Here is a 25,756-nt window from a genome sequence, read left to right as displayed (position 1 = left end):
TTTGGGAAGGGCAAGGGAAAGGTTCCTAAGGTTGACTTACACTTTGCACATTAACATCTGCTCTGAACTTTAGCATCACGATTATATGTATTTCTCACAAGACAGTTCACCTCTTTTTTCCCATTTTTCCTTTTGTCTCAAGCTGAAAGAATTTGCCAACTTTGATTTTGATATTTGGCGGAAGAAGTATATGCGTTGGATGAACCATAAGAAATCTCGAGTCATGGACTTCTTTAGGAGGATCGATAAAGATCAGGATGGAAAGATAACCAGACAGGAATTTATTGATGGGATTCTTTCTTCAAGTAAGTTTTGAAGCAAAGTTCGATCATTTGCATATTAAATTTAATTCCTCAGAGTTTTGGAATGCTAGTAAGTCAGTTTCCCGAAAGGTTATTGGTAAGAGTTGTTCATTTTAACTTGAACTGTTCTTTTCATCTGCAGAATTTCCTACTAGTCGATTGGAAATGAGTGCAGTAGCGGATATCTTTGACAGAGATGGTGATGGCTATATTGACTACTACGAGTTTGTAGCAGCACTTCATCCGAACAAAGATGCATACAAGCCTCTGACAGATGCCGACAAAATTGAAGATGAGGTGCTCTTCTCCCTCCCCTCTCCCCGCCCCTCAGCCTCTTTCTTAAAGTATCTTTCTCTGGAATTGCATGTTGAACTTATACAGTGGTACCTCGGTTTACGAACAGCCCTGTTTATGAACTATTCAGTTTACAACCTCTGCAAAACCAGAAGTAGTGTTCCGGTTTGTGAACTTTACCTCAGTCTACAAATGGAAGCCAAACAGTGGAAGGGCACTGGCAGCGGGAGGCCTCATTAAGGAAAGCGCACCTCAGTTTAAGAACGGATTTGGTTTAAGAACAGACTTCAGCAACAGATTAAGTTCGTAAACCGAGGTACCACTGTAGTCCCATTGTTTTCTTGACCTGATTCCACAACTTACCATAAATGGCAATTAATATAATTTGCTTCTGATTGTCGTTTTGACAGGTGACAAGGCAGGTAGCAAAATGTAAATGCGCAAAGCGATTCCAAGTGGAGCAGATTGGTGATAACAAGTACAGAGTAAGTATAGAAAACAGTCATGTTATCTGTTGGATTTAGACTCCCCTGTTCTGCAAAGGAGTAATTTAACTAAATTAATAATACAGTGTGAATTTGAGGTATTTTCTCTTTTTTAAAACAACATCATCATCATCATCATTTTGGACCCTATTGCATTTTTCACCAGCCACAGTGCATGAAGTGAGATGCTGCTGTTGTGCCACCCTCTTGGCTGCAGGTGCTATCGTTCTCTGGGGTGAGGTGGCAGCAGAGTAGTTGTGGTAGGCGCAGATGCATGTGCCCCTGTGGCCACCACTGCTGTCAACCCAGTGGTCTCCTGCCCTCATCTCTTCTCTGGCTCCCCATTGCATCCCCAGCAAGTGGCAGCACCACTGCAGCCAACAGAGTGCCGCAGTGGCAGGACCCCACCTCATGCACCACAGCTGTTCTTTAATCACCCCATCTGATCTTTTAGCTTGTGATTGAAGAAGAAGAAAAGCTACTATTATACCACCGAAGTCACAATAAATCTTTTCTTGCATTGGAATTGTAAATAACTTTCCAAAGGAGCCTGGGTTTTGATGAAACTTCCAAGTAATAGAGCTTAATGCCTGTTACAAATATTCCATGCGTGCACCGAGTTATACCTACAGGTTTCAAGGTTTTATAGTGGAACATTCATTAACTTCTGAATTAGAATTATTATTATTTTCCCAACAGAGCAAACAGTTGGGAGTGTATTAGCCTTCCAAACATATTTGAATAAAGTTGTACTCTGTCATCACCATCCTGTCTTTTCTTTTTGTTTGATTTTGATTTCATTGAAGCATGCTTTCCTTTTTCTAGATAGAAAATGTGCCAGAAAAACCAGCAAGTAGATATCAAGGGGGGATCTACCAAATTGTCATCCCCTTCTTTCATTTCAATTCAGCAATATCATTTTCCATTGAGAATTTGGCGGAAGGAAATCAGATTATGCAGCAAGCAATAGATAGGTGTCATAGGAGTCAGGTCTGACAGCATTAACAGCCCAGACAGCTGATGTTATCGGCACATCTCTAAGCTACATACTAAATTGGAAGATGTAGAATGTGTATGTGCTGTTAGAGTGTGTTCTAGAGGATTTCCTGTTACACTAATTATGTCTTTCTCCCATTTTCCATCTCTTGTCAGTTCTTCCTGGGAAATCAGGTATAAACAGTGGAATGTGTTACGGAGTTCCTAGTATTCTTTTAATACATCATCATTTCAGCTTGCAGTGGTTTGTCCTCCCCTACCCTTTCACCCTAAGCTAATTCATTGTTGGTCAGCTACGATGCCTCTCTGGAAATGCTTAACTGGTTTCCTTGTTTTGGGAATTGCCTTTTTTGCCTGCTGCTGCCTCATTAATGAGATTACTTTTAAGGGAACCAGATAATAGACTGCATTAATTGGTAGTGCAAATGCCTTTGGGCATTCTTCCTGTGGTTTACACACTGGAATTGCTGTTAAGATTTTGCTGTGATTCATATATGGAGTATCCTTTAAATTTCCATGCTGCATTCCACTGTAAGATGATCCAGGACCTTGCACTTTTTAAAGCTTTTGCCAAAAACAAAAAAGGACATTCAATTAGAAATTGAATAGGGAAATTGCATTTCCATAAAAACCATCACTGCAAATTGGGCACCATGCAGACTGCATCCCAGGTAAAGACTGCCTATTTCTGTTTTGTTTCATGTGCAGTCCTTCATTCTTCTTGCTTCTTAGAAGTTAGTACAGTGGAACCTCGGTTGTTGAATGCCTCCGTTGTCATACGTTTCGGCTTCCGAACGCCGAAAACCTGGAAGTAACTGCTCCGGTTTTCGAACAATTTTCGGAAGCTGAACATACTTCGCGGCTTCCGTTTTGAGTTTCTCTATTGTATTGAGGGTTCAGGTTTTGGTTATCGAACGTTTCGGATGTTGGACGTTCTTCTGGAACGGATTATGTTCAAAAACCGAGGTTCTGCTGTATCATCCTTTCTTAGAATCTATTCCCTGTGAAACCTAATAGTAAAGGAAGATTATATAGGTTTTTAGAATGAGATTACTCAACATTATGCAGTGTAAAAAAATCCCATTTGTGATTTAAAGTTTCACCTACTCTGACATGAGTACAATAAGCTAAATTTTCCTTCTCATGCCATCCATGCTAATACATTATATAATCTTAACTTTTGCCTTTGTTTAGCCCACTTTGCTCCCAATTCTAAAGCCACTCCCTTTTTCATGATACGATGTTCTTGATTTCCTAGAAGATAAAGTGAAGGGGGTTTGTTCTCTTGCTTCCTTCAGGAGGGTGAGTGTGGCTTTGCCCCAGCACCATTAAATGAATGAGACAGGAAGCACTGGAGCTGCAAGTGGCAATGTTGAAGCATTGTGCAGTCTGGAAAATGGGGAGAGAAATGTTCCACTTCCAAATGGGAGTTGGGGGACTGGGGCAGGTTGCTTACTCCTGACCACAGCAGAGTGACACCTGAGATTAGGGATCATTTGGCACAACAGTAGTAGAAGTTAATTACCTAAATGGGCTCGGAGAAAGAAGAAAGGGGGGGAATGGTAAGCGCCCCAAAATATCAGAATGATGACAGAAGGGGTTTCCCAAAACAATCTCCCAGGTTTTATTGGCTCAAAGGGAAATCTCCCCAGACTTAGTCAGGAGCTGCCATATACAGTGGAGCACATCCCCCCCACAAAAAAAGGACCATCAGAAAATACAGTTGATGCAGCATAAAATCTTGTGAGGAAAAAAAGAAAGAAAGAAAATCTTCAGCCACTAATTACTTTGGGTATTTTTGATTTATTAACTTTATATGCTTTCTTCTTGTTTGGTTCCCAAAAGTAACATGCCTTTCTCCCTTTGCTTAAGCTGTGTCTCAGTAAGGTACATGAAAAATTAAACTCAGTTACATGGTTTGGCTGTAAAACAAGTAGTGATTACCATAGCTTCTTTCCAAGGATGAAATCTGGCATTTTATTCTAGTGTGATCTTTGGGAAGAACTCCCCATAGGTACCCACATGAAGAATCTGGTCTTACATATCACAGTAATCCGAGCTAAGAAGCGCTGAATGCCTCGGGACTATTTTTTGCTCCCAGGGAACAGGGTGGCTCTGAGATCCTACCTGTAATGGAGGATCAGTTGGAGGTGGACAAGAGATTTGGATGAGTTGGACTGATAATATGGAAGAGTGAGGTCTTTTGCATTGGTTGGGATTTAAAGGTTGTAACCCTGCAGTCTGCTAGTGCACTTTTCAGATTGCACAGTACAGTTAGAAGTGAGGCAGCCATGGCTTGTCCCGCCCTTTTTCCCCTGGTCCTGTTGTCCTTCCCTTCCTCCACTTGCTGTAATGGTCAGACCTGCAGGTGTGCTGTGCAGCAGTTTGGGGTGAATCACAATGGCAGGAAAAGAAAAGAGCAGAACACATTCCTATTACAGTGGGGAATGTAAATGAGGAGAGAAGCAGGTTTGGGATATTTCCCCCTTCCCCCTGCAGCTAACCCTCCTTTAAATCTGCTACACAGGGTTGGACCCTCCATGGCGGATTTAGTGAGACTGTGGGGGGTCTGCAGTGGGGAAGGGGGAAATATCCCAAACCTGCTTTTCTCCTCATTCTGCTGATGGAAACCTTACTGCCACCTGAGCCAGGTCTCTCAGTTACAGTCTGACAACATTAGCTATGATTCATAGCGTTTTGCAATGGTAGTGTAAGGCTTCCACTGGAATTATTGGAGACACTTTATGTATTAGTGATTTGACACTAATGTCATGGAAAGGAGATTTGAAATGTGCATATAAAGAGTGAAGGAGAAACTCAGGTGGCCATCCTTATACTATATTTTAGTTCCCTATCGGCCTGGCTCAGATCATTCTATATCAGCATCTTGAACCAAAGTATGCATGAGCCTTGTTGCCCACACACTCTGTCCTTGCATTGCTCTTCCCTCCTCTCTTCTCTGCATGCTGCAATAAGCCTTCAATTAAACATACTGTACTTTCCCACTACATCTGAACTGGGAAGCTATGGCTGCAATGTTCAGAACAAGCTAGGATCTTAAACCAGCTTCAGACCATGGTTTAAGATCCTGGGTTGTTCTGAACATTGTTAACCATAGTTTCCCATTTTGGACATAACAGGAAATTATGGTTAATTGAAGACTTATTGGCTTATTGCAGTATGTTAAAGAGGAAAGAGTCTGTGCGCACTGCCAGAAGGCTCATTCATATCTCAGATTAAGGCTAAACGTGTTGCCCCAAATGCAAACATGTGTTTACATTCATGGATTGGGAGAAGTAGGCTTTAAGCCACTTGAATGAGCCTGAAAATTATGCTATAATGGTGCAGAGATTTTCACCATGTGTACTAATATACGAAGCAACAGAGTGTAATGAGTCCTTTCGATCACCAACAAATTTTGCTAAGGCTCCAGGATATTTGGGAGGGGAATCGGTTGTTTTTCTTGGTGTGTGGTGTGTGCGGTGAACATTTGGAAAGAATGTTGTTTGAGCATTCCTTTTCAGGTGATTTCTGCATAACTGGCACATTAATGCTTTAAAACCAAAACCAGTTATAAAACTAATATGGAGAGAGGAAATATGTGTTAAAAGGAAGTATGTCTGGAATGCATGGTACATTCAAAGAGCGGAGCTATGCTTTCAAACTACTTGCATAAGAACATGTGGACAGGCTATAAGAGGCCTAAGGGATTTTGCAGCATTTCCAAATCACTAAATTGAAGGACCAGCATTTATGTACTTCCTAAAACTTTGCTTTTGACAAAGTACAGCAGAAGTACAATTTTGCACACTTGTTCTCCTTAGACCAGTGGTGGCGAACCTATGGCATGCGTGCCAGAGTGGGCACTCAGAACCCTCTCTGATGGCACACGCGCAAGATGGCATGCAGGGCTGTTACTGGGGGTTGGCAAAGGGACAGCCGCTCCCCCCATGCCAATGCGGGTGGGAAATGCTCCCTAAGGTGCATGCCGCCCTCAGCAGCATCAGGGGAGTTGCATGACGCCAACCAGTTGGTTGGCGGATGTGCAGCCCCCCCCCCCCGCAAATGTGGGCAGGAAACGCTCCCTGAGTGCACGCTGCCCACAGTAGCATGGGGGAGAGTTGTGTGCTAGCCAGCCAGCTCCCCCCCCCATGCTGCAATTTCAGACAGGACGCTGGGTAAGGAAGCATGGAGACAGTGGGTTGTGATGGTGTGGGTTTGGATCCGAAGCAGGTTTGGATTTTTATTTTTTATTTTGGCGGGGAGCGGCAGCTCAGCTAGCCATCAATTAACAGAAGGGTCTGTCTCTTACCCTTGAGGACAAACAGCAGGCTCGGGCTGTGCTGCTGTTTTCAAGATCCAAGATGCAGAGCGGGGTGGGGGTGGAGAAGGAGCCTGCCCTCCCATGCCAGGGAGGGGAGCGCTACGCTGGTCCACCCTTGTGCAAAGCAAAACACACGGAAGAGGGGGCAGCTTTGCAACGTGCCACATCGGGATGCTTCTGCCTGGCTTTTGCATAAGCCTGATTTCCCTGCTTTTCCCTCCTCCTTTTTTTGAATTCAGAAGGAGGTTGCTCTTTCTCCTGTTCTGGAGAGCGCAGACCAGGTGGGGAAGAGGGAGAGCCAGTGAGAGGGTGGGCAAGGTGCAGAAGGAGTGAATGTCATGAAGAGGGGCTGGGAGAAGTGAAGGGGTGGAGGCGAGCTGCTCCTTGAAGACACCTCACAACAGGAGACCTTGCTGCCTGCACGCTGCAAAGCCAATGAGCCTCAGTTCTCCTTCCTGCCCACCCAAGCCCCAACCCAACATAGCGACTCCAGCTTCCCTGGTGAATGGGTCAGTCGCTTGCCAGCTGCGGGTTTCCCCGAGTCCCACGCTGAGTCCTCTGTCTGTCTCTCTGTTCCCTCTCTGCTTCTCTCTTGTTCTCCGATGCTCAGGAGAGAAGCGCCAAAGGGGCCACAGAGAGAGAGAGAAACAGACAGACATCTATACACACCCACACACCCACATGCAGGGAAAGTATCCTGAGAGCGCTCTGCCTAACGGCCTGCTTCACAACACACATAAGTGCTGCGGCTGCTGGGTTGCCAGTAACAAAAAAGAGCAAATAATAATAATAATAATAATACCCCATCCATCTGGCTGGGTTTATTTATACTTATTTGTATGTGTGCATGCAGACAATCATTATTATCCCACTTTGTGATAAATAAGTGGGTTTTGGGTTGCAGTTTGGGCACTCAGTGTCTAAAAGGTTCTTCACCACTGCCTTAGACCCTTGGAGGATGCCAGCTCCTGCCCCCACCATGCGAGGGGTTTTTTGTTTGGTTCCCCCCCTCCCAACTCTAAACTGATACTTGTGCTAGTGAAGCTGTGTATTTGCAACTGAAAATTACCACCTCATTAAAATTGGGAAGACTATCCTTCTGGAAGGAGATGTGAGCTCTAGCATTGGGGAGGGGGAGTCTGCAGCCTTCAAGTTGTTGTTTTTTTTAAAGGTTTTGTTTTTTTTACAAATATAAAGTATTCACAGAATTGCAGCATTATTACTTTGAGTTCAGAGGATAGTCTTGCTGGTGCTGGCCAGTTATTTGGTTTACTTTAAAATGCTGCGTGTTGGGGTAGTATAATGGAGTCCAGCCAGCATCTAACGAAGTAAGAAAAATGAAACTTAAAAGAATAAAATAGACAGTAAAAACATTTACTAGAAAAGTGGAGACATGCCACTAATGGGTCAATAGCTACCTAATTTATGACACTCAAACCCTTGGCAATCCAATGAGGCTGAATGTTGGAAGATTCAGGGCTGATAAAAGAAAGTTACTTCTTCATGCAGCTCATAAACTGTGGAACTTACTCCCACAGGAGGCAGCGATAGTTTACCAACCTAGATGGATTTAAAAGAGGATTGGACAAATTCATGGAGGAGAGGGCTATTTAAGGCTGCTAGCCATGATGGCTATGTAAGAACAGGACGGCCTAGATGGGCCATTGCCCTAATCCAGCTTATTCTTACTTCTCACACTGGCTATAGAAATACACATAATGTGTGGGAGAATGGTCACAAAATGCTAAAAAAAATAGCACCCTTGGAAGAAGGGCATCCCTGAAGAAAGATAACTGGAACCCTCACAAAAATTCTATTTGTTACATGATACAACACTTGCCTAGAAATGCCCTTAGTGGCTATTCTAAGGGGCAGCTTTCCAGAAGGCAAGAGGGTGAAAAAGAAATTATGAAATAACAATAAACGTCTGTTTTTCTGACTTATTCAGCGGTCATCACTGTAATATGTGCACTGTGTCCTCATAATGAGTTCTAATCCATATTTCGGTGGGAATATTCTTATCATTTTTTCAAGGAGAGATCAGTGAAGGTTTTAGTATTGACAGTACAATTCCAAGTAGCTTCATGTATTACATGACTAATTTTTCTCCTTTGAAAAGATCTGAGAAACATCCATGTGGCTCTCAAGAATCAAGGGGGGGGGGGCAATCAAACCTAGCCGCATTATACCCTTGTGCTCTGCCTCCCTCCCCTCCCCCACCAATCTCATTGCTACCTTTTGGGTTAATGCAGTTGCATTCAACTTGAAAACAACCTTTACCATATGCATAATGCAAAACTCTTTGGTGATTTTTCTACTAATGATTTAGGAGCTTATTGTGCGTGGCTAATTTTAACCCTCTTGGCTTGGAGCGCACCGTGCTGTTTAGAACTTGTAGGAAACCTTGAGCTTGATTTCCTGTCTTCCTGCACAGTTTGGTGACTCCCAGCAACTCCGTCTTGTCCGCATTCTGCGGAGCACTGTTATGGTTCGAGTTGGAGGCGGATGGATGGCACTTGATGAGTTCTTAGTGAAAAATGATCCTTGCAGAGGTATGTAGGAAGACTTCTTTACATATGACTATTAAACCCATTAATAGTGTATATACAACTGCTGTCATGGATTAACTAAGGTAGTAGAGGTTAGAAGGATGAAATGTAAACTGTATAAATCCCTGGTTTAGTTAAACACTGATTCACTTACGATGCCCTACTTATATACATCTTGCTATTTTTAAGGACTACCTACTGAAGATACTGTAGACCAGAGCTTTCCAAACTCTGTGTCGCGACACGTTAATGTGTTGGCTGCAGTGCTTATGTGTGTCACACAAACGCTCCCCATGCCCCTCCCAGAGCTGGAAAGGGGTTAGTTTAATCTCTGGTTTGCTAGTAAAACTGAATTACTGTGTCATGAAATGATGCAAAACTGAATTACTGTCCCGAAATGATGCATGTTTAAAAAGTGTGTCACCAACATGAAAAGTTTGGAAAGCTCTGCTGTATACTCTGGCTATGCATTGCATTCACCATGTGAGAGCTTGACATGCAAGGAATTTCTTTGGCTCTCACACACCAACAGAATGAGAAGCTGTCAGGAACACAGAAACCACACATACAGGAAAGGAGGAAGTGCTGGCTTCCCTTCCCTGTCCATTGGTTATCTCCCCTTTTCTCTCTTGTTAGCTAATTTTTCCTCAGAGTTGGGAGGGGGGAAGAGCAGAAAGTGTGGTGGGACCACTCTTATGGTGAGTGTAACATGTAGCCTGGCTCATGGTGAACAGCTGATGGCTCACTGGTTTGTGGCCTAGATCTTCCAAGGATTCTAAGCAATTGCGCCCAGATTTGTAAGCAGATTTCACTGTGGCATCTTAACAGCCTTATAAGCCTAAAACCTGATTCACAGAAGAAGGTAGCCTGGGTTTAGTTGAAATCATTTCTGGGTCCTAGGTCTGCCTGCTGTGTGTGTTGATAGAATGCAGTAGGCATGGGATTGGTTGGGTTTTAGGCTCACCAAGAGGTGAAGTGAAGCAATCACTTTGGGGGGCAAAATTCCAGAAGTTCAGTGGAAATGGTAAGTAAAGTAGCGACTACTTGCTAATCCCAGAGGGAATAATATAAAGGGCATCACCCAGTTTTATGTTGTGAATGTACAAAGGAATGTTAAAATGGGGTGGTGAACGTAGTGTTCTGTTTCTCAAAAATGAAAAGTAGCTACAGAAAACATTATTGGGCATATATTAGATTATTTTTCTCTGTAGTTAAAACTGTGAATTCTATACGTAATGCTGCAAGTTCAGACTGAAAAGTAAACATTGTAGTGGTATACATGCTTCTTAGGGATATATATTTCTTTTTCCTTAATCAGGCTAATGCTTACTTATCCAGCCACCATTTTATCAGATACAATTGAAACTACAACTTAAAATTCCTGCTGTTTAGTAAACGATCATATGACTGGATGTTACCTGTAGTGTTGAGAAAAAGAGGGAACTGTGCCTCTGGTGGAAAACTTGCTTCAATTCTGTTTTAATTACGTTATGCTTGAGTCACATTTTACATTCCTGCTGTACAGGAATAAATGAGATCGTTACACAGCCTGCATTGATAATCCACCTGATTCCATCATCCCATCTCATACTCTACTCTGAAGAATCTTAACAGGACGAAAGTGGAATGTAGCATTCTGACTGAATATAATTGACTCCTATAAAAACATATTAGATGTGCTATATTATTCCTACATTGTGAGATGCCTACAATCCACCCATGTTCCACCTAAGTCAGGTGAACAGTACTTGATTTGACATATTTATTGTTGCTGCTTTTAAAAAACAACAACAGTTGGTATCTCCAGCTGATTATCACCAAGCTTCCCATTACAGGAATTAGGTTCTTCAACACCAGTGTATACAAATATGGAAGATCTCTGAATTTCCAAAAACTATTATATTTAATGTGATGGCTGCTACTGTAGTTTATGCCTTTCCATTCCTCCTCCAGCACAAACTACAAGGAAGCATTAACTTCTGTTTTAAATTAACCACAGCTTTTTATCATCTGGATCTGGACAAAATGTGTTTAATCTTAACCACTTATTTAAACAAGCCAACTTCAGACCATAGTTTAAGAAGATGACTTGTTTCAATAAACCATAGTTAAAGTTAATTTGGACATCTAGGTTTGGACACCATGCAAAACTGTAGTTACTTAAAGTGGAAGCAGAAGCTTCTTATCCTTTCTCACGGCCACACCAAAGGAGGACAAGGCAGGGGAGAAGTCCAGAGCTCACTACAGCTCATCACTAACATAAACCATGGTTTAGCGTTATGTGTAAATTGCGTCAATATGGAGAGATTATTTTTTTTTCTGAAACAGATTTTCAGCAAGGAAAGTTCATTTGTGATTTTCAGTATTACTGAATCTGAATTTTTGTTGTTGTTTGTTTTCCATTTGTGGGGTGCTTTACCCACAAAATCCCTTTCAAAGGGCAACATAATTTCAGAGATAAACCTGTCTCAAAAGGATGGAACGTAAGATTACATTCTTCATCAAATCTGCCATGGAAACACTAGCTCTTATGTGGAAACTGTAAATCATATGCAAACCTGTTGGGTGTCTTAATGGTGACTAGGTTTCATTCTATTAAAGCACTGTGTGGTATGTTGTGTCCTCCTTTCATGCAACCTTAAGAAGTATGAAGATAGAACATCCCTTTTTGAAGATGGCAAAGAAACCACTTGCTTTCTTTTTTTACCTACATGATGACATTGGGACTGTCTGCAGCTGAGCTTACACCAAGAGTGGTTTCTTTTGCTGAAGAAAACTCCATGACCTTGCTCCATGTTCCTACACTTAGCGAGAACTTTTAATCACTTAAGATCTGTCCTTGGCCTGCAGCTTTGAATCTTCTTGCATATGCAACTGCTGTAATTGATTTCTTCTCCTGCTAACAATTTTCTTTTAATATGACCCATATCCTGTGTCATTTTTTCTAGTTCATCATCATGGGAGTAAAATGTTACGTTCGGAATCAAACTCTTCAATTACCACTCAGCCTACTATAGGTTGGCAAACCCCTCTCTTTGTCTCTCCTGTTCTTAATGTTCTTTTCCATTTCCTACCCACTCTGCTTTGATATATACAAATATATATTTAACACAACGCTTCACGTTTCACATTTTTTAGCCTTAACACTTATTGCACTGGCTGGTGCTTGAGAGCTTGCTTCTAAATTTCCTTTGACACGCTCGAAAAGAGTGTTTCAAAAGCAATTGCCATTAAGACAGAGAAAACCAAATGCTAACCTGTTTACGCATCTGAACCTTGTGGGAAGTTCTCACCTTTGCCTCTATACCTGCGTTTGTCTGTGCCCAGCATCCCATCACTTCTTTACAGTTTGGGAGTTTCTGTTTGTCATTGCATGTTGCCCAACTGCATTACTATATAGCTTAGAACTAATATGGTTTTATGCTTTTCTCTCCATGTTTACTCATCATAGCCAGCATCTGTTTCTGAATCATCCAAACAGTGGTAGCATTAGTCAAATGGGTCTTCAGGTTGAGTCTGTGCATTGGTAACCAAATAGCATGTTGAGCCATTCCATTATCATGCTGATTTATGTTGACAGCAGTTCATCTCTGCTAGCATAAAATGTTAGATGCGCAGTTCATCTTTTGCTAGCATAAAATGTTAGATGCGCATATTCTGCAAATGAACTTTTTTGTCTCAAACAAATGCATTACTCACTAATGTGTTTGAATTGTTTGGCCTGTTTGTTTAGCTCTAGCAAAGCCAGCGATATGGACAGGCAGCTGGGGAAATAATCAGACTTTTCGATTTCTCTCTTTCGCATCCTCTAGCTAAAGGGAGGACGAACATGGAGCTACGTGAGAAATTCATTTTGGCAGACGGAGCTAGCCAAAGCATGGCTGCCTTCCGACAAAGGGGACGCAGATCACGACCTTCTTCAAGGGGTGCTTCACCCAACAGATCCATGTCTGTGTCAAATCCACCTGCTCAAGGAGCTCCAACATCAGCTCTTGCGGCCAGCACACCCAAGGTATGACTGGAGTGGTGCAGCTGAAATTTAATGCAGTTAATAAAATCAGGCCAAGCTTGCTACAGTTCGCAATAATGCTACCCTAAAACAAATAGGGGAGATATTGGTTATTTTATTTTTCAAAGAAAGCTAACAAAAGTTTTTTATCGTTTCCTCCCTTACAATCGCAGCGGTCGTGCAAGCCTGGGAAAAAACATGTAAGCTAATTAGAAAAGTGGGAGTGAAAATGAAAAAACCATTAACCCACCATTGCATTTTAAAAAGCACACATACATTCTCTTTTGTATAGAATGCTTGTCAACTGTTCCTGCTTTGTTTTGGTGTCATTTTGTTTTTGACTTTTACTGTGAGATTCAGTATTCATAATCTGAATATTCCTCTCCATGACATTGTTTTCCATCGCCTGTTCTTCACCCTTGTGATTTGCCATTGTTCCATACAGACACCCCATCATTTAACACGCAACTATGGTAAACCATGGTTGATAAACAGCAAAACATCATCTCCTTGTAAACCTCCAGAGTGCTCTGAATATCAAGTGTCATCCACAGAGGTACAGTAATGGATGGATATTCTAGTCTAACATTCACTAAAACTATCCTGTTAGCTAACATTCACTACAGTTCCTTGCCCAGCTGTGCTGTACCTTCCTTACATATTAATGCACTCTGTTTGTTTTCAATCTTCTATCCATCAATTTTACTTTCTCTCTTTTTAAATCTATAAATTGATCAGTCATTTGAGTTTGTTTGGGTCTTGATGAGCATGTTTTAAATTCTATATAACCATGGTCAAACTAGGAATCAGCTCTGTACATGTGGAGTCTAAGATATTTATAACTGAAATCATCTAGTTTGCTCTAGATAAGCAGTTAGATAAATATGAGATCCTGGTGCAGTACCATTCTGCCTAATGAAAAGTTATGTGAAATGCAAGAAGTTTCAGATTCCTCCACTAACAGTAAGTCAGTCCAATATTATTTTACCTAATAGTATGTCATTGGTGTTCTGGCTCTGTTTGACCCCATTTATTACTTAGGCCTCTCAGAGCTAAGCACACCAAAATCAATAAACTAAAACACTTTCTATTCCGTCTGAACTAGGGCCTGAGTTTAGTTTCTAGCCCATCCCATCCCATCCCAACAGCTCAGAGCAAGAAATGGCATTAAAATAGAAATTATAAATACTATGCTTAGGAAACCTAGATACAGTGGTGCCTCGCAAGACGAAATTAATTCGTTCCGCGAGTTTTTTCATCTAGCGAATTTTTCGTCTTGCGAAGCACGGTGTCGGAAAAGTTTTGGAAAAGCTTCAAAAATCGCCAAAAACCTCAAAAAAGGCTACCACACCACGTTCTATGAGTTGCTCCTCGAAGTCAAGTCGCAACTGTATTAACGGTGTTAAGAAAAAGGAAACAAACTTGCAAAAAACGCAAGACGTTTTCGTCTTGCGAAGCAAGCCCATAGGAAAATTCGTCTTGCGAAGCAGCTCAAAAACCGCAAAACCCTTTCGTCTAGCGAGTTTTTCGTCTTGCGAGGCATTCGTCTTGCGGGGCACCACTGTAAATTTGTGAGATTGCATTGCAACTATCCCATATCTGCTTTACCCTGACCATTAAAAACGAGTGAAAATAAAAATATCTTACAGTGCGTCTGGCTCAGTCCTCCAAAAGAAAGAAGTTCCATATATCTCAAGGAGCCGCCAAGAATGCCTTACTTCGTACCCTCATGGTACAAAAGTGCATTAAGATTAATTATCTGGTGATTGTGGAACACTGGGTAGGTGGCAGCCACCAAAATATTTAGGATCTGAAGTATCTTTAAGTGCCAACCCTGGGGAAACAACCCAAGCTATAATTTCTCAGTTCTCATAGGGAAATGGTTGATAGCCTTGCTTGTTTAGAACAAGGGAATATTGAGAACTGAAATACATAAAAGATTGAAAGAGTCTACTATTGATTAAGGAGCCAAAGATTAAATCAGTAGACTGCCTCCTGCTGACATAATACTGCTGTCTTCTCACATAATACAAAATTATATTAGAGTATGCAGTACATCAATGGTTAGCGCTGAGAAGAATGTGTTATTACTGCTCTTGATTGTGGCGGCTACCACTTCTGCTACTTTCCCTCCAGCTTTTCCTACAACTAACCTGAGATTTTTGTATGGCTTTGCTTACTAGGTAGCGAAACACCTACTTAGCTATCCTTCCCATAAAATACATTTATTACATGTATAGAATTATTACTCCTAAATATCCACAGGATTTAAAATACAATACAGAATATGAATTGCTGACAGTTTCTAATATTATGCTTTCTTTTTCTCCATACTTCAGCAGATAGCATAGCCTCAGTGTAAACTTCCTATTTGCATTTAGCTATTACTAGCAAACCAAAGAAGTGTCAGCACAGCAATTTAATTGTCCTCCCTGGTCAGAATTAATTCCATATTGCCTTGATGACTACACAGTGATCCTTCAGACTAGCCACACACTGATGCATTTTTCAGAAGCATAGGCATGTTACACATTGTTGCAGAAAAAACAGCAAAATATCTTGTCATAGAGTAAACTCATGATTTTGTAGTTTAGAGTTGACTTCATCAGATACATGAAGTGTGATCCTAAGTTGGCAGGTATATTACATCTTGACATGTAAATATAAAAAGCCATTCTTTTTGTTTGTTTGTTTGTTTGTTTGTATGTTCATTTATACAATGTCATCAGTGTACAAAGCACCTTACCAAGTTATGTAAGCAAAACCAGGTTCTTGCTCTCAAGAAGCTTATAAACTAAAAATTGGTAACTGGGAAACATTGAGGGAGGGAAGGAAGAGATACAGTGACAGGTAAAGTGCTTTACATACTAGATATTATTACCATTTGGTTCCCTTTCCAACTCATTAACTAAATATTCCTATGTCATCACTTTTTGGAATAGCTTTTTCTTTGCCATGCATGTTCCGAAGAAGGTGATATGGATGGAGTCCTAAAATCAGCTCTTGTTTGATGCAGAACATAATGGGTTTGTTTCATTCAGTTCTCCTTGTGTCCTACAGGGGACTCCAATACAAGGGAGTAAACTTAGATTGCCAGGATATCTGTCTGGGAAGGGTTTCCATTCTGGAGAAGACAGCAGCCTCATTTCAACAGCAGCTACAAGAGTCAGGGCACATTTTGCAGGTGAGCACTGGAGAGCTTGGAATAAATGTCTCTGGGAGGCTAGTACCTAATACACAGAGTAAAAGGTAGACTACTGCATGTACACACATTGCGTGGGATCTGCTTCTTTGGGAGGCTGAAATGTGGCAGATCCTGCTTTGAATCAAGGCCTTGGTCCTGATGAAATTCTGGTTCACTGAAGCTGGGATGTAAAATTGGAACTGCATATTGATATCATGTCTAACTTGTGAGTTTCATGATACCAGAGCAGAAGGAGCTAGAGTGAAAAGTTCCACTTGTGATGCAAAGCACTTTAAAGGGGAAATATTGGCATTGAAAACAGTAGATTGCTCTGACTTGTATCCACCGGCTGCGCATAACAGAGGGGCTCTGGTGTACCCATGTAGGATTGAAACAGGGCATACTTGATGTGCCCAGTGGGTAGCATCCAGAACATCCCTGCTGAATGTAACAAAAGGTCCATCCAGTCCAGCATCATGTTTTCACGATGGCCAATCAGGCTGGGAAGCCCACAATCAGGATGTGAGTGTAGCAGCAGCCTCCTTACCAGTGAAACCCAACCACTAGTCTTCGGAGATAGAAGCTGCCATGACTAGTAGCCACGGTTAGCTTTATCCTCTGGTTTGTAATGAAAGAGCAGCACTCGCTTGAGTAGACTTCTGGCTGCCCATAATGGAGCACCATGAAGCTCTTGATGATGCCAGGACAGAATCAGCCTTCGTTATCCCTTCTCACTCTAATTGCAATGGGTGTATTTCTCCTCCTCATACAGACACCAGAAAAACACCAAGCAGACCTGGAAGTCGAGCAGGAAGCAAGGCTGGCAGCAGAGCAAGCAGCCGCCGGGGCAGTGACGCATCTGATTTTGACATTTCAGAAATTCAGTCTGTGTGCTCGGATGTATCGGAGACTGTTCATACCCCAATTAGGCCAACACCCCGACCCAATTCTCGCTCAGCATCTGGAAAACCTTCCAAAATTCCAACTCCACAAAGAAAGTCGCCGGCCAGCAAATTAGACAAGTCCTCCAAGAGATAGTGTGGTTGGCTCTGTCAAGACCACCTTTTTCCTGTGCATTAAATATTTAAGTTTTTAAGATGTAAAATATTCTGTAGAAATTATTGTGAAATATTACGAGAGTTGGATTTTTAATTTTGCAGATGGCCTTATTTGTGTATTTGTCTTGTTTATTTTATGTGTATGATTTTTGTCAAATTTTGTTTCGTTTATGCCATATCATATGTGAAAAGGAGAAAGTTTTTTTTCCAATGTAACTAACAGTTGTTTGCAGTAATGTGTAGAGAGATCACTAAAAGCAATTACTGAATGTACAATTGTCTTTGCGTCCTAAGTCAACAAGGCCTGTCACTTCATCATTAGATTAACAGTAAAGGATACCTCATAACTTTGTCTTAATACAAATGAAAAAGACAACAGTCAACATTATGCATTTTGAACTAACACAGTGGACTCGAAGAGGCATGTGGCAGGGATACTAAGAACCAGAAGACACAGTTCATACTGCAGTTAATCAAACATTATCCTACAGAGAATTCACAGAGAGAGTTACTTAAAGAGCACTTGCCAGTACTTCAGTACAGTACTCCAATATTTTGCAGCATTTTCTGTGCCATTGCTTTAAAGGCCAGACACCATCTGGAATCTAGAATTATTACACTTGTATCAGAATGCCAGTATAATCTGCATTCACGTCAGCGTGAGGTTTTCTTTTGCTTGAGTGGATGATAGCACTGTATCATTGGACTCATTTTATATCAAAGCAGTTTTGCTTGCAGAAAAAAAGGGGGGGAAATTATGAAATAAAGCTTGTCCCTTCTCTTTGTTGCTACTGTATTCCTTATATCCCATGGAGGTGTGTGTTCTGTGTCAACTTTACATCGTACATGATTTGAAAGATTCAGATCATTACTTTCAGAACAACCCTTATTTTTTCCCATTTCTCCATCACATTTCATGCAATCATTGGATTCCTTCAGTATATCAATTTTTGCACGTCATAAGGCACAATGCACCATTCATGCCTTCAACAAGAATTCCATACTGTTGACCAGTGAATAAAATAATACTGAGTGAATCAGTGTGGAGAAAGACTAGGAAGAGGTCAGAGCATGGTTTCGTTTGCAAGCAGAAAAAATGCACTAGAAAACATCTACATTTCTTCCACGGAATTCTGGTAATTGTATCTCTTCAAGAGACTATAAATCTCCAGTCTTTAAAAAAATGATGTTTCCATGGTTTTGAGGGAAAAGCTGTGAGAATTTAGCTCCCATTTCACACACATCAAGTGATGCAGGAGTAGCTCCCAAGTAGAGCAATCCCATACAGCGGTACCTTGGTTCTCAAACTTAGTCCGTACCAAAACCAAAGCGTTCCAAAACCAAGGCGTGCTTTCCCATAGAAAGTAATGCAAAACAGATTAATCCATTCCAGACTTTTAAACACAACTCCTAAAACGGCAATTTAACATGAATTTTACTATCTAACGAGACCACTGATCCATAAAATAAAAGCAATAATCAGTGTACTGTAGTATAAAATAAATAATACAGTATTGTAGATGATAAAAAAAATAATCTTACCTGCACTGATGATAGTCATTGTTTGGATTGGGGGGGGGGTTGCTTTTATCCATCTCCACAGTCACACAATCAATCAGTAGCAGAACTGGGTTCCACAGAGTCACAAAAACGAATCAACCAAAAAAGCCTCAAAAACAAAAAATGTGAAATAAATAGCAAAAACAAAAGCACCAAACTTAATCCGTTCTGGAAGTCCATTAGACTTCCAAAATGTTCAAAAAACAAGGCGCGGCTTCTGATAGGTGCAGGCACCCCGGAAACAATAGCAGACAACCACATCGGACGTTTGCCTTCCGAAAAACATATGAAAACCAGAACACTTCCAGGTTTTTGGCGTTTGGGAACCAAGGTACTACTGTATTACATGGGTCAGTGTAGTGTTGCAGTCAGACTAGGACCTGGAAGACCCAGGTTCCATTCTCCACTCAGCCATGAAGCTAATTGGGAGATCTTGGGCCAATCCGTTTCTCTCAGCCTAGTTTACCAGTTTGTGGTGATAAAATAGGGGAACACAGAACCATGTGCACCACCCTGGGTTCCTTGGAGGAAACGTCAGAGATAAAAATGTATGTGTTTGCTTATGTGTTTGTTTGCTGGATCAACAACCACTGCAAGGAATACAAGGTCAAACAGGATCACAAATGATTTATATTGTGAAGGGGTGAAAAACGGTTCTTGATTATTTTTATTACAGGTTTTAAAAAGATACTTTTACTCCACAGTATTGACCCACTTTCCCCTCTTCTTTTATTACATTACATATTTCTCTTGCACTCATGAAATGACAGAGCCTTATGGACTCCCGCTGCTAAGCATTCCCATAGCACTTTTATTTTTAAAGTGCTTTCAAAATCTTTAAAGATTTAGATTTAAAGTTGGGTTGTAAGTTAGGTTGCTCTTGCTGTTGTTTCCCATTTATACATGGGAGAGTGAGGCTGATTTGCTCACGATCACACAACCATTATGACAGAGGGACTTTAACTCAGCCTTCCTGGATACAAGTTCTTCATCTTGGTCCCAGGAACTCCCAGCAATATTGCAGCAGGGCACAGAGAGTATCCAGGTGGTAAAAATTAGGTGTGATCATTCTATATTACACTTAATACCTCTGAGAATATTTGCTTCTAACACCAGAACACAATGCTTTCCTCGGCAGAAATGCCTATTTTTGGTTTTGGATACATTCTCATTATTTTTGTGTGCCTTTTACTTCTTTGGAGCATATGTGTTTAAATTAGAGATTTAATACTCCATTTGGATTTTGCCTAGCAGCAAAATAACAAGCCATACTTGCCACTAAACAGATGGTTACTTGTGGTTCCTGAACTACTGATGAACTTGGTAAGCTTTAAATGGCTTTGTTTTCTTTGTCAAAGTTAGTCTGAGCAGCTGCCCACAATTCCAATACTGGCAAAGCATGAGAGGTGCCCATTTGTGAGATACTAATTATTCTTTATTCTAATAATCCTCTGAAGGATTCATAGTTTGACTACAACTTGTGGGTTTGACTAGTTCAATGGATTGGTTTTCGGGGGGCCTTGCAGCAGTACATTTTAAGGTGCATTCATTATGATATGTGGTCATGTTATCAGAGCAGTCATACACAGTCCCACTTTCAATATTGTTTGCACCTGCAAGGGTTTGGAGGCAGTCATGCTTTCCATTTCCAATCAGTGTGTATCCCTTAACTTCCTGCTAAAATCCTGTAACTTTCTCTACCACAGATATTCTGGTTTATTTTTTGTTGTGCTATAGCTCTTCCAGACAGTAACAATGTGGTGGCATTGGAGCAACATTGCAGAATCAAACTAAAGCAGGATAAATTCACCTCTAATGCTCTATTACAGTGCCAAGACCTTGTTGCAGGATAAGCCAACAATAAAATAGTCTACAAGGTCCCTTACTCGGTTCTTACTGAAGCATGCATGGCAGGGCCTATACAATTTCTTTTTACAATATAGTGGTTTGTGAAATACTGGTGTTGCAGGCAAGGATATGCAACAAAGGGGGGGGGGAGTACCTCAGTTTGATCATATTTGTATACTGTTCCCATTTAATGTGGAGATCTGAACCACTTAACACATTACAATTTACTGTCATAGAGATCATGTTATTCCAGGCAAATCGGGGAACTTGTATTATGAAAAACATTTGCAGCACACTTTTGCACATTGCTATGTGCCAATACGTTGTTTATAATGAAGCACACATTTGATCTGCTTGCCTTTTTAAAAGTCTCACCCAATCCTCAAGAGCAGCTGCATTAGAACTGAAATTAATGGCTGCCTTTAAGTCAAAAGAAGTTACATCCGTGCCACTCAGTCATTCATTCATTGTGCTAACTGGTAAGTTATTCTGTTCTCTTTATTTAAGGTGCTTAAATTAACACTGTATTAAAACCATGGCTTTTACAAAGGTCTGTATAGTAAAAGCCATGGTTTTCCCAGTAGTGATGTATGGAAGTGAGAGCTGGACCATAAAGAAGGCTGATCGCCGAAGAATTGATGCTTTTGAATTATGGTGCTGGAGGAGACTCTTGAGAGTCCCATGGACTGCAAGAAGATCAAACCTCTCCATTCTGAAGGAAATCAGCCCTGAGCGCTCACTGGAAGGACAGATCGTGAAGCTGAGGCTCCAATACTTTGGCCACCTCATGAGAAGAGAAGACTCCCTGGAAAAGACCCTGATGTTGGGAAAGATGGAGGGCACAAGGAGAAGGGGACGACAGAGAATGAGATGGTTGGATGGTGTTCTTGAAGCTACTAGCATGAGTTTGATCAAACTGCGGGAGGCAGTGGAGGACAGAAGTGCCTGGCGTGCTCTGGTCCATGGGGTCACGAAGAGTCGGACCCGACTAAACGACTAAACAACAACAACAACACTGTTGAAAAAACGTAGTTTGCTTTATTCTAACATGGCAGTCAAAAGAATGCCTGACCACCAGAGAGAGCCTTTATTTTACAGAGAAACAATGAAGTGCAGTGATAAGAAACTAACTAGCATTAAATTTGACCTTTACAATGCTGGACATTATTTCTGTTTCTAATATTTATTTGACACAGTCCAAGAGAGAAAATGCAAAGCATTTTCACCAATATGATCCCTAACTATTTCAGAGTGGCCTGGCAAATCACCAGAAAACTGCAGGCCTCTGAATGTGGTGCCCTCCTAGTCAGCCTCGGTTTACCTCAGAAATGCTTTGATGATTTTTTGCGCTTCCAGCAAACGACTATAACAAACACGATTCTGTTTTCATGCCTTTCATGGTGAAAATGTCCCAAATTTGATTTTCATTTGTAATGCCTCATCCTTATGTCTGGCCATTTTCACTAAATCCTGCTGCAGGTTATATGTTGTGAAATGAATGTCAAATAGGGCATTTTGAAGTGTCAGCATTTTTTTTACAATCGTTAAGAAGCGTTCAGGTTTTCTTATTCCATCTTTGATTCTGGCTGAGGCAGAAATAGCCTTTGAAATGAATTTTCAGAGGCTTCTGTGTATTGTCATGAGTAAATGCAAGAAGTGAAGTGACAAGTGAAGAAGCAAAAATAAATATACATTAATCAAGCCTCTTCAAACCAAAGAGAAGCACTTGTGCAGCCCATACTTCTAAACTGATGTGATCTTGGAATGCGGAGATCACATTGTACTTCCCCTCTCTAGCTTTCTCACAAGCCAAAAATTGTGATATTAATGGGAAAACTTTTCTTTAGACTGTCTGCGTGTCGAGACCCCGAAGCCACCCCTTTCTTTAGACTAAATAACTGTTTATTGCAGCTTTTGAGCAAAACACAATCTATAGAAGGAGTTAAAATAGGGGGGGGGAGGATTTGAGGGAGATGGGTTAAAGTGTTTTCATCATACAGTGGTACCTTGGGTAAAGAACTTAATTCATTCTGGAGGTCCGTTCTTAACTTGAAACTTCTTAACCTGAGGTACCACTTTAGCTAATGGGGCCTCACGCTGCCGCCGCGCCGCTGCTGCGTGATTTCTGTTCTCATCCTGAAGCAAAGTTCTTAACCTGAGGTACTATTTCTGGGTTAGCAGAGTCTGTAACCTGAAGTGTCTGTAACCTGAGGTACCACTGTATAAGTTGTTGGAAATATGAATATACCAAACTGTCAGTTATGATGCATAGAACACAATAGAAGGTGCCCAAATGTTCTCAGTTTTGTGCAGAAGGTGATGGCTGCTCCTTCCATTGTTGAAGCACCATGCATTTGTCTATCCATCATGCATGCATGACCCAATGGTGAATTTCGAGTAGGGGGAACATAATTCGACCAATTGTAGAGAGGTTTCTAGTACTCAAGACATACGCACACCATATGGTTAAAGCACTCTGACCCCACTTTAAACAGTCATGGCTTCCCCAAGAATTCTGTGAGCTGTCATTCATTAAGGGTGCTGAGAGTTGCAGGGAGACCCTCTATTTCCTTCACAGAGCTACAATTTACAGAGTTTCCATAGAAGAAGTGTGGATTGTTAAGCTACTATGGGGAATTGTAGTTCTAAATTAATATCAGGGCTTCATCCAAAAGGGGGCTTACAGCCATGCAGCTCCACATTACATGGTAAGGGGACCTGATTTCTGTCTTGCATGCTGTCACCTGGGGGTTGGATATAACTATTTGCAGCAGAGCCTCTGTGGTCTCCAGTAAGTCTGGAACACTAGTTTTTTCCTTGATGAGACATACCCTTAGTTCAAAGGAGGCATTCATGGAGAAGAACCACTGATATAAACAGGCTGCTGGCCCTGCTGAGTACAGTAACCCAGTCAGATCTTCCAGGAGCTCTGGCAACATAGATGCTGGCTAGGCAGTCATTTCAAAAGTGCATGTGACGTGTTTTTAAGTTGGGAGAAACTGCCAATTGTAATTTTTTCTTTTAATGCATGAAATAATTTGAATTCATCTTCCCTATCCAAAGGTTTGTTGAATATCATAACCTGCCAAGGCCTAACACAGAAACGCCTATTTTAAAATCTGAGCTGTGTCATAAAGTGAGTCTGCTCTGACTCCAGTGATGAGTGCCTGTCCGGTGTATTGAGTGATGCCTGGTGAATCTCAGGAAGAAAGGTGGAGCGTGACCTGGGGCCAAAGGGCTGGATGTTTCCCATCTCTGATTTAAATTATCTCCCCCCCCCACCCCGTTTCTAACATTGCTTAGCATGGCACCCTAATTCAGCCTCCTTTCATGATAGTCCAAATGACTGCAGAAATATATTCCCTCATCATGCCCTTTAATTATTATTTTTGTGTGAGAGAATAGTTGGTTGCCATTTGGATTGGCCTCACTTTTGTTTGTTGTAAGCTTATGTAAAGAGCCTTTTACTCTTTGTACTAAACTACTTCAAAGAACAGTGGTACCTTGGTTCTCGAACTTAATCCGTTCCAGGAGTCCATTCGACTCCCGAAACAGTTCAAAAACCAAGACACGGCTTCCGATTGGCTGCAGAAGCTTCCTGCACTCAATTGGAAGCCATGGAAGCTGCTTTGGACATTCGGCTTCTGAAAAACGTTTGCAAACACTCAATTCCTGGTTTATGGTGTTCAGGAGCCGATTTGTTCAGGAGCCAAGCCATTTGAGTACCAAGGTACCACTGTAGTTAACACATAAGCTGTGTACACATTAGCATTTACTGTGTCCCCAGGGCACTCTCCCTGCTGATATTTGAAGCCAAGCACGTACATTAGTCCATATCTATCCTGAAGTTTCTTGAGATATATTGCTGTTTATTGCACTTTCCCCCAAACTAGCTTCCATCTGATTTGAAAAGGTAAGCTGCAGTAAAGCTGAGCTGTGTGCATTAGAGACACATGTTGTGCATGTGCAAATGATAACACATGTACAGACGACAGCTTAACTGAACAAGGGTTCGGAGGGGTTGCAGATGTGGAGAAACCAAACAGGTAATGCTCATCAGGGGAAGACATTCTGCTCCCTCCCTGGCGTGTACAGCAATGTAAAAATGCAACCTGAAATGCAGTGAGAGGGAAACAACTGTGCTGAGTTTTAAACTGCTAATGTGTACGTAGCCAATGCCGCCATCTATCAACATGCTGTTTTTCAGCATGAAACCTCAGCATGTGTCTGGCTGAAAGTCTAAACATTCAGAACTCTGCTTTTTCCCATCAGAGCTATAAATAGCTGGCACATGAATTTGTTTTATACTTGGCGGTCAGCAGTCTGATGATAGCGAAGGAGAAAAAACCCTCATCAGAACACTGAGCACCAAAGAAATGCAGCCCATTCAAGTCCATTTTTATTTCCTCCTTGGTTTTTACAGTTTGTTTTGTTTTTATTGGGTTTGGCCAATCTCTGCTAGAAAAAGAGCAATGCTTAGATGAAGTTCTGCTCATAAACTCGGGAAAAAGTTCAGCAGAAATGACTGAGGTTCCTTTCCAAATTTCATGATGCACAGGAATATATATGGTGGAAGAAAGAAGCTGTGTTGCACAAGCGATAAATCTCATCAGGGTTGCCTGAATAAAAGGACATGACTTTCGGAGGCCCAGAGGGAAAGCTTCTTTTAGGTTCTCCCTATGGGAAAAAAGCTGGAGACACCATCTGCTGACAATGTCATTTGCATAACCATAATTCCCCAGTGTGCACCAGATGGCATTTTGTTAGCCACGTTTGTTTGGACACAATGTTCAATTTTGTTTGGTTAACCTTTAGGGAGTTGGACAGTTTTCCCATAGTTAAGGGATTTTGTGCAAAGGTAAGTTACCCCAACCCACAAGGCATTCTGTTGCAAAGTGCTTATGATTGTTTTTCAGGAACCCTAGCTAGCATTTCGACAGTAGAACAGGATTAGAATTAGTCACTTGGTTCATGTTGGATGGACACATTGCATTTTTGCAGTATTTGGTCTGGGGTTAAGGTATATTTCACACCCAAGGTGTCAACTCCCTGTGATGTTAGTGACAGATTCATTGTTCTGACCCAGCCAGAATTTCAGAATGCCCCTGGTTTAGCCACTGATAAACCTATGCCAGGTCTTATACTAG

At 41.4% G+C, this 25,756-nt stretch overlaps 1 protein-coding gene across 19 annotated transcripts in view; it reads left to right on the top strand.

Annotated features, from left to right (window-relative positions):
* Nucleotides 1-17,982, top strand: part of LOC310703246 (dystonin-like) — a 303,015-nt gene extending 285,033 nt beyond the window's left edge. For 14 of the 19 annotated variants that reach the window (XM_083495375.1, XM_083495358.1, XM_083495374.1 and 11 more), the window contains 10 exons: nt 143-305; nt 445-599; nt 1,007-1,081; nt 2,234-2,251; nt 8,836-8,953; nt 11,899-11,967; nt 12,763-12,962; nt 13,405-13,515; nt 16,020-16,143; nt 16,916-17,982. In XM_083495375.1, the coding sequence (XP_083351501.1) occupies nt 143-305; nt 445-599; nt 1,007-1,081; nt 2,234-2,251; nt 8,836-8,953; nt 11,899-11,967; nt 12,763-12,962; nt 13,405-13,515; nt 16,020-16,143; nt 16,916-17,181 (1,299 nt within the window). In that variant the 3' untranslated portion in view covers nt 17,182-17,982. The remainder of the gene's footprint in view (nt 1-142; nt 306-444; nt 600-1,006; nt 1,082-2,233; nt 2,252-8,835; nt 8,954-11,898; nt 11,968-12,762; nt 12,963-13,404; nt 13,516-16,019; nt 16,144-16,915) is intronic. The other 5 variants (XM_083495364.1, XM_083495365.1, XM_083495368.1 and 2 more) reach the window with 3 other exon arrangements.
* Nucleotides 17,983-25,756: the final 7,774 nt, after the last annotated feature.

The sequence above is a fragment of the Podarcis liolepis genome (genome assembly GCF_965112155.1).
Source record: "Podarcis liolepis genome assembly, chromosome: 3".
Taxonomy (NCBI): domain Eukaryota; kingdom Metazoa; phylum Chordata; class Lepidosauria; order Squamata; family Lacertidae; genus Podarcis; species Podarcis liolepis.
Note: the sequence above shows the minus strand (reverse complement) of the source record. Positions and strands in the feature narration are given on the sequence as shown.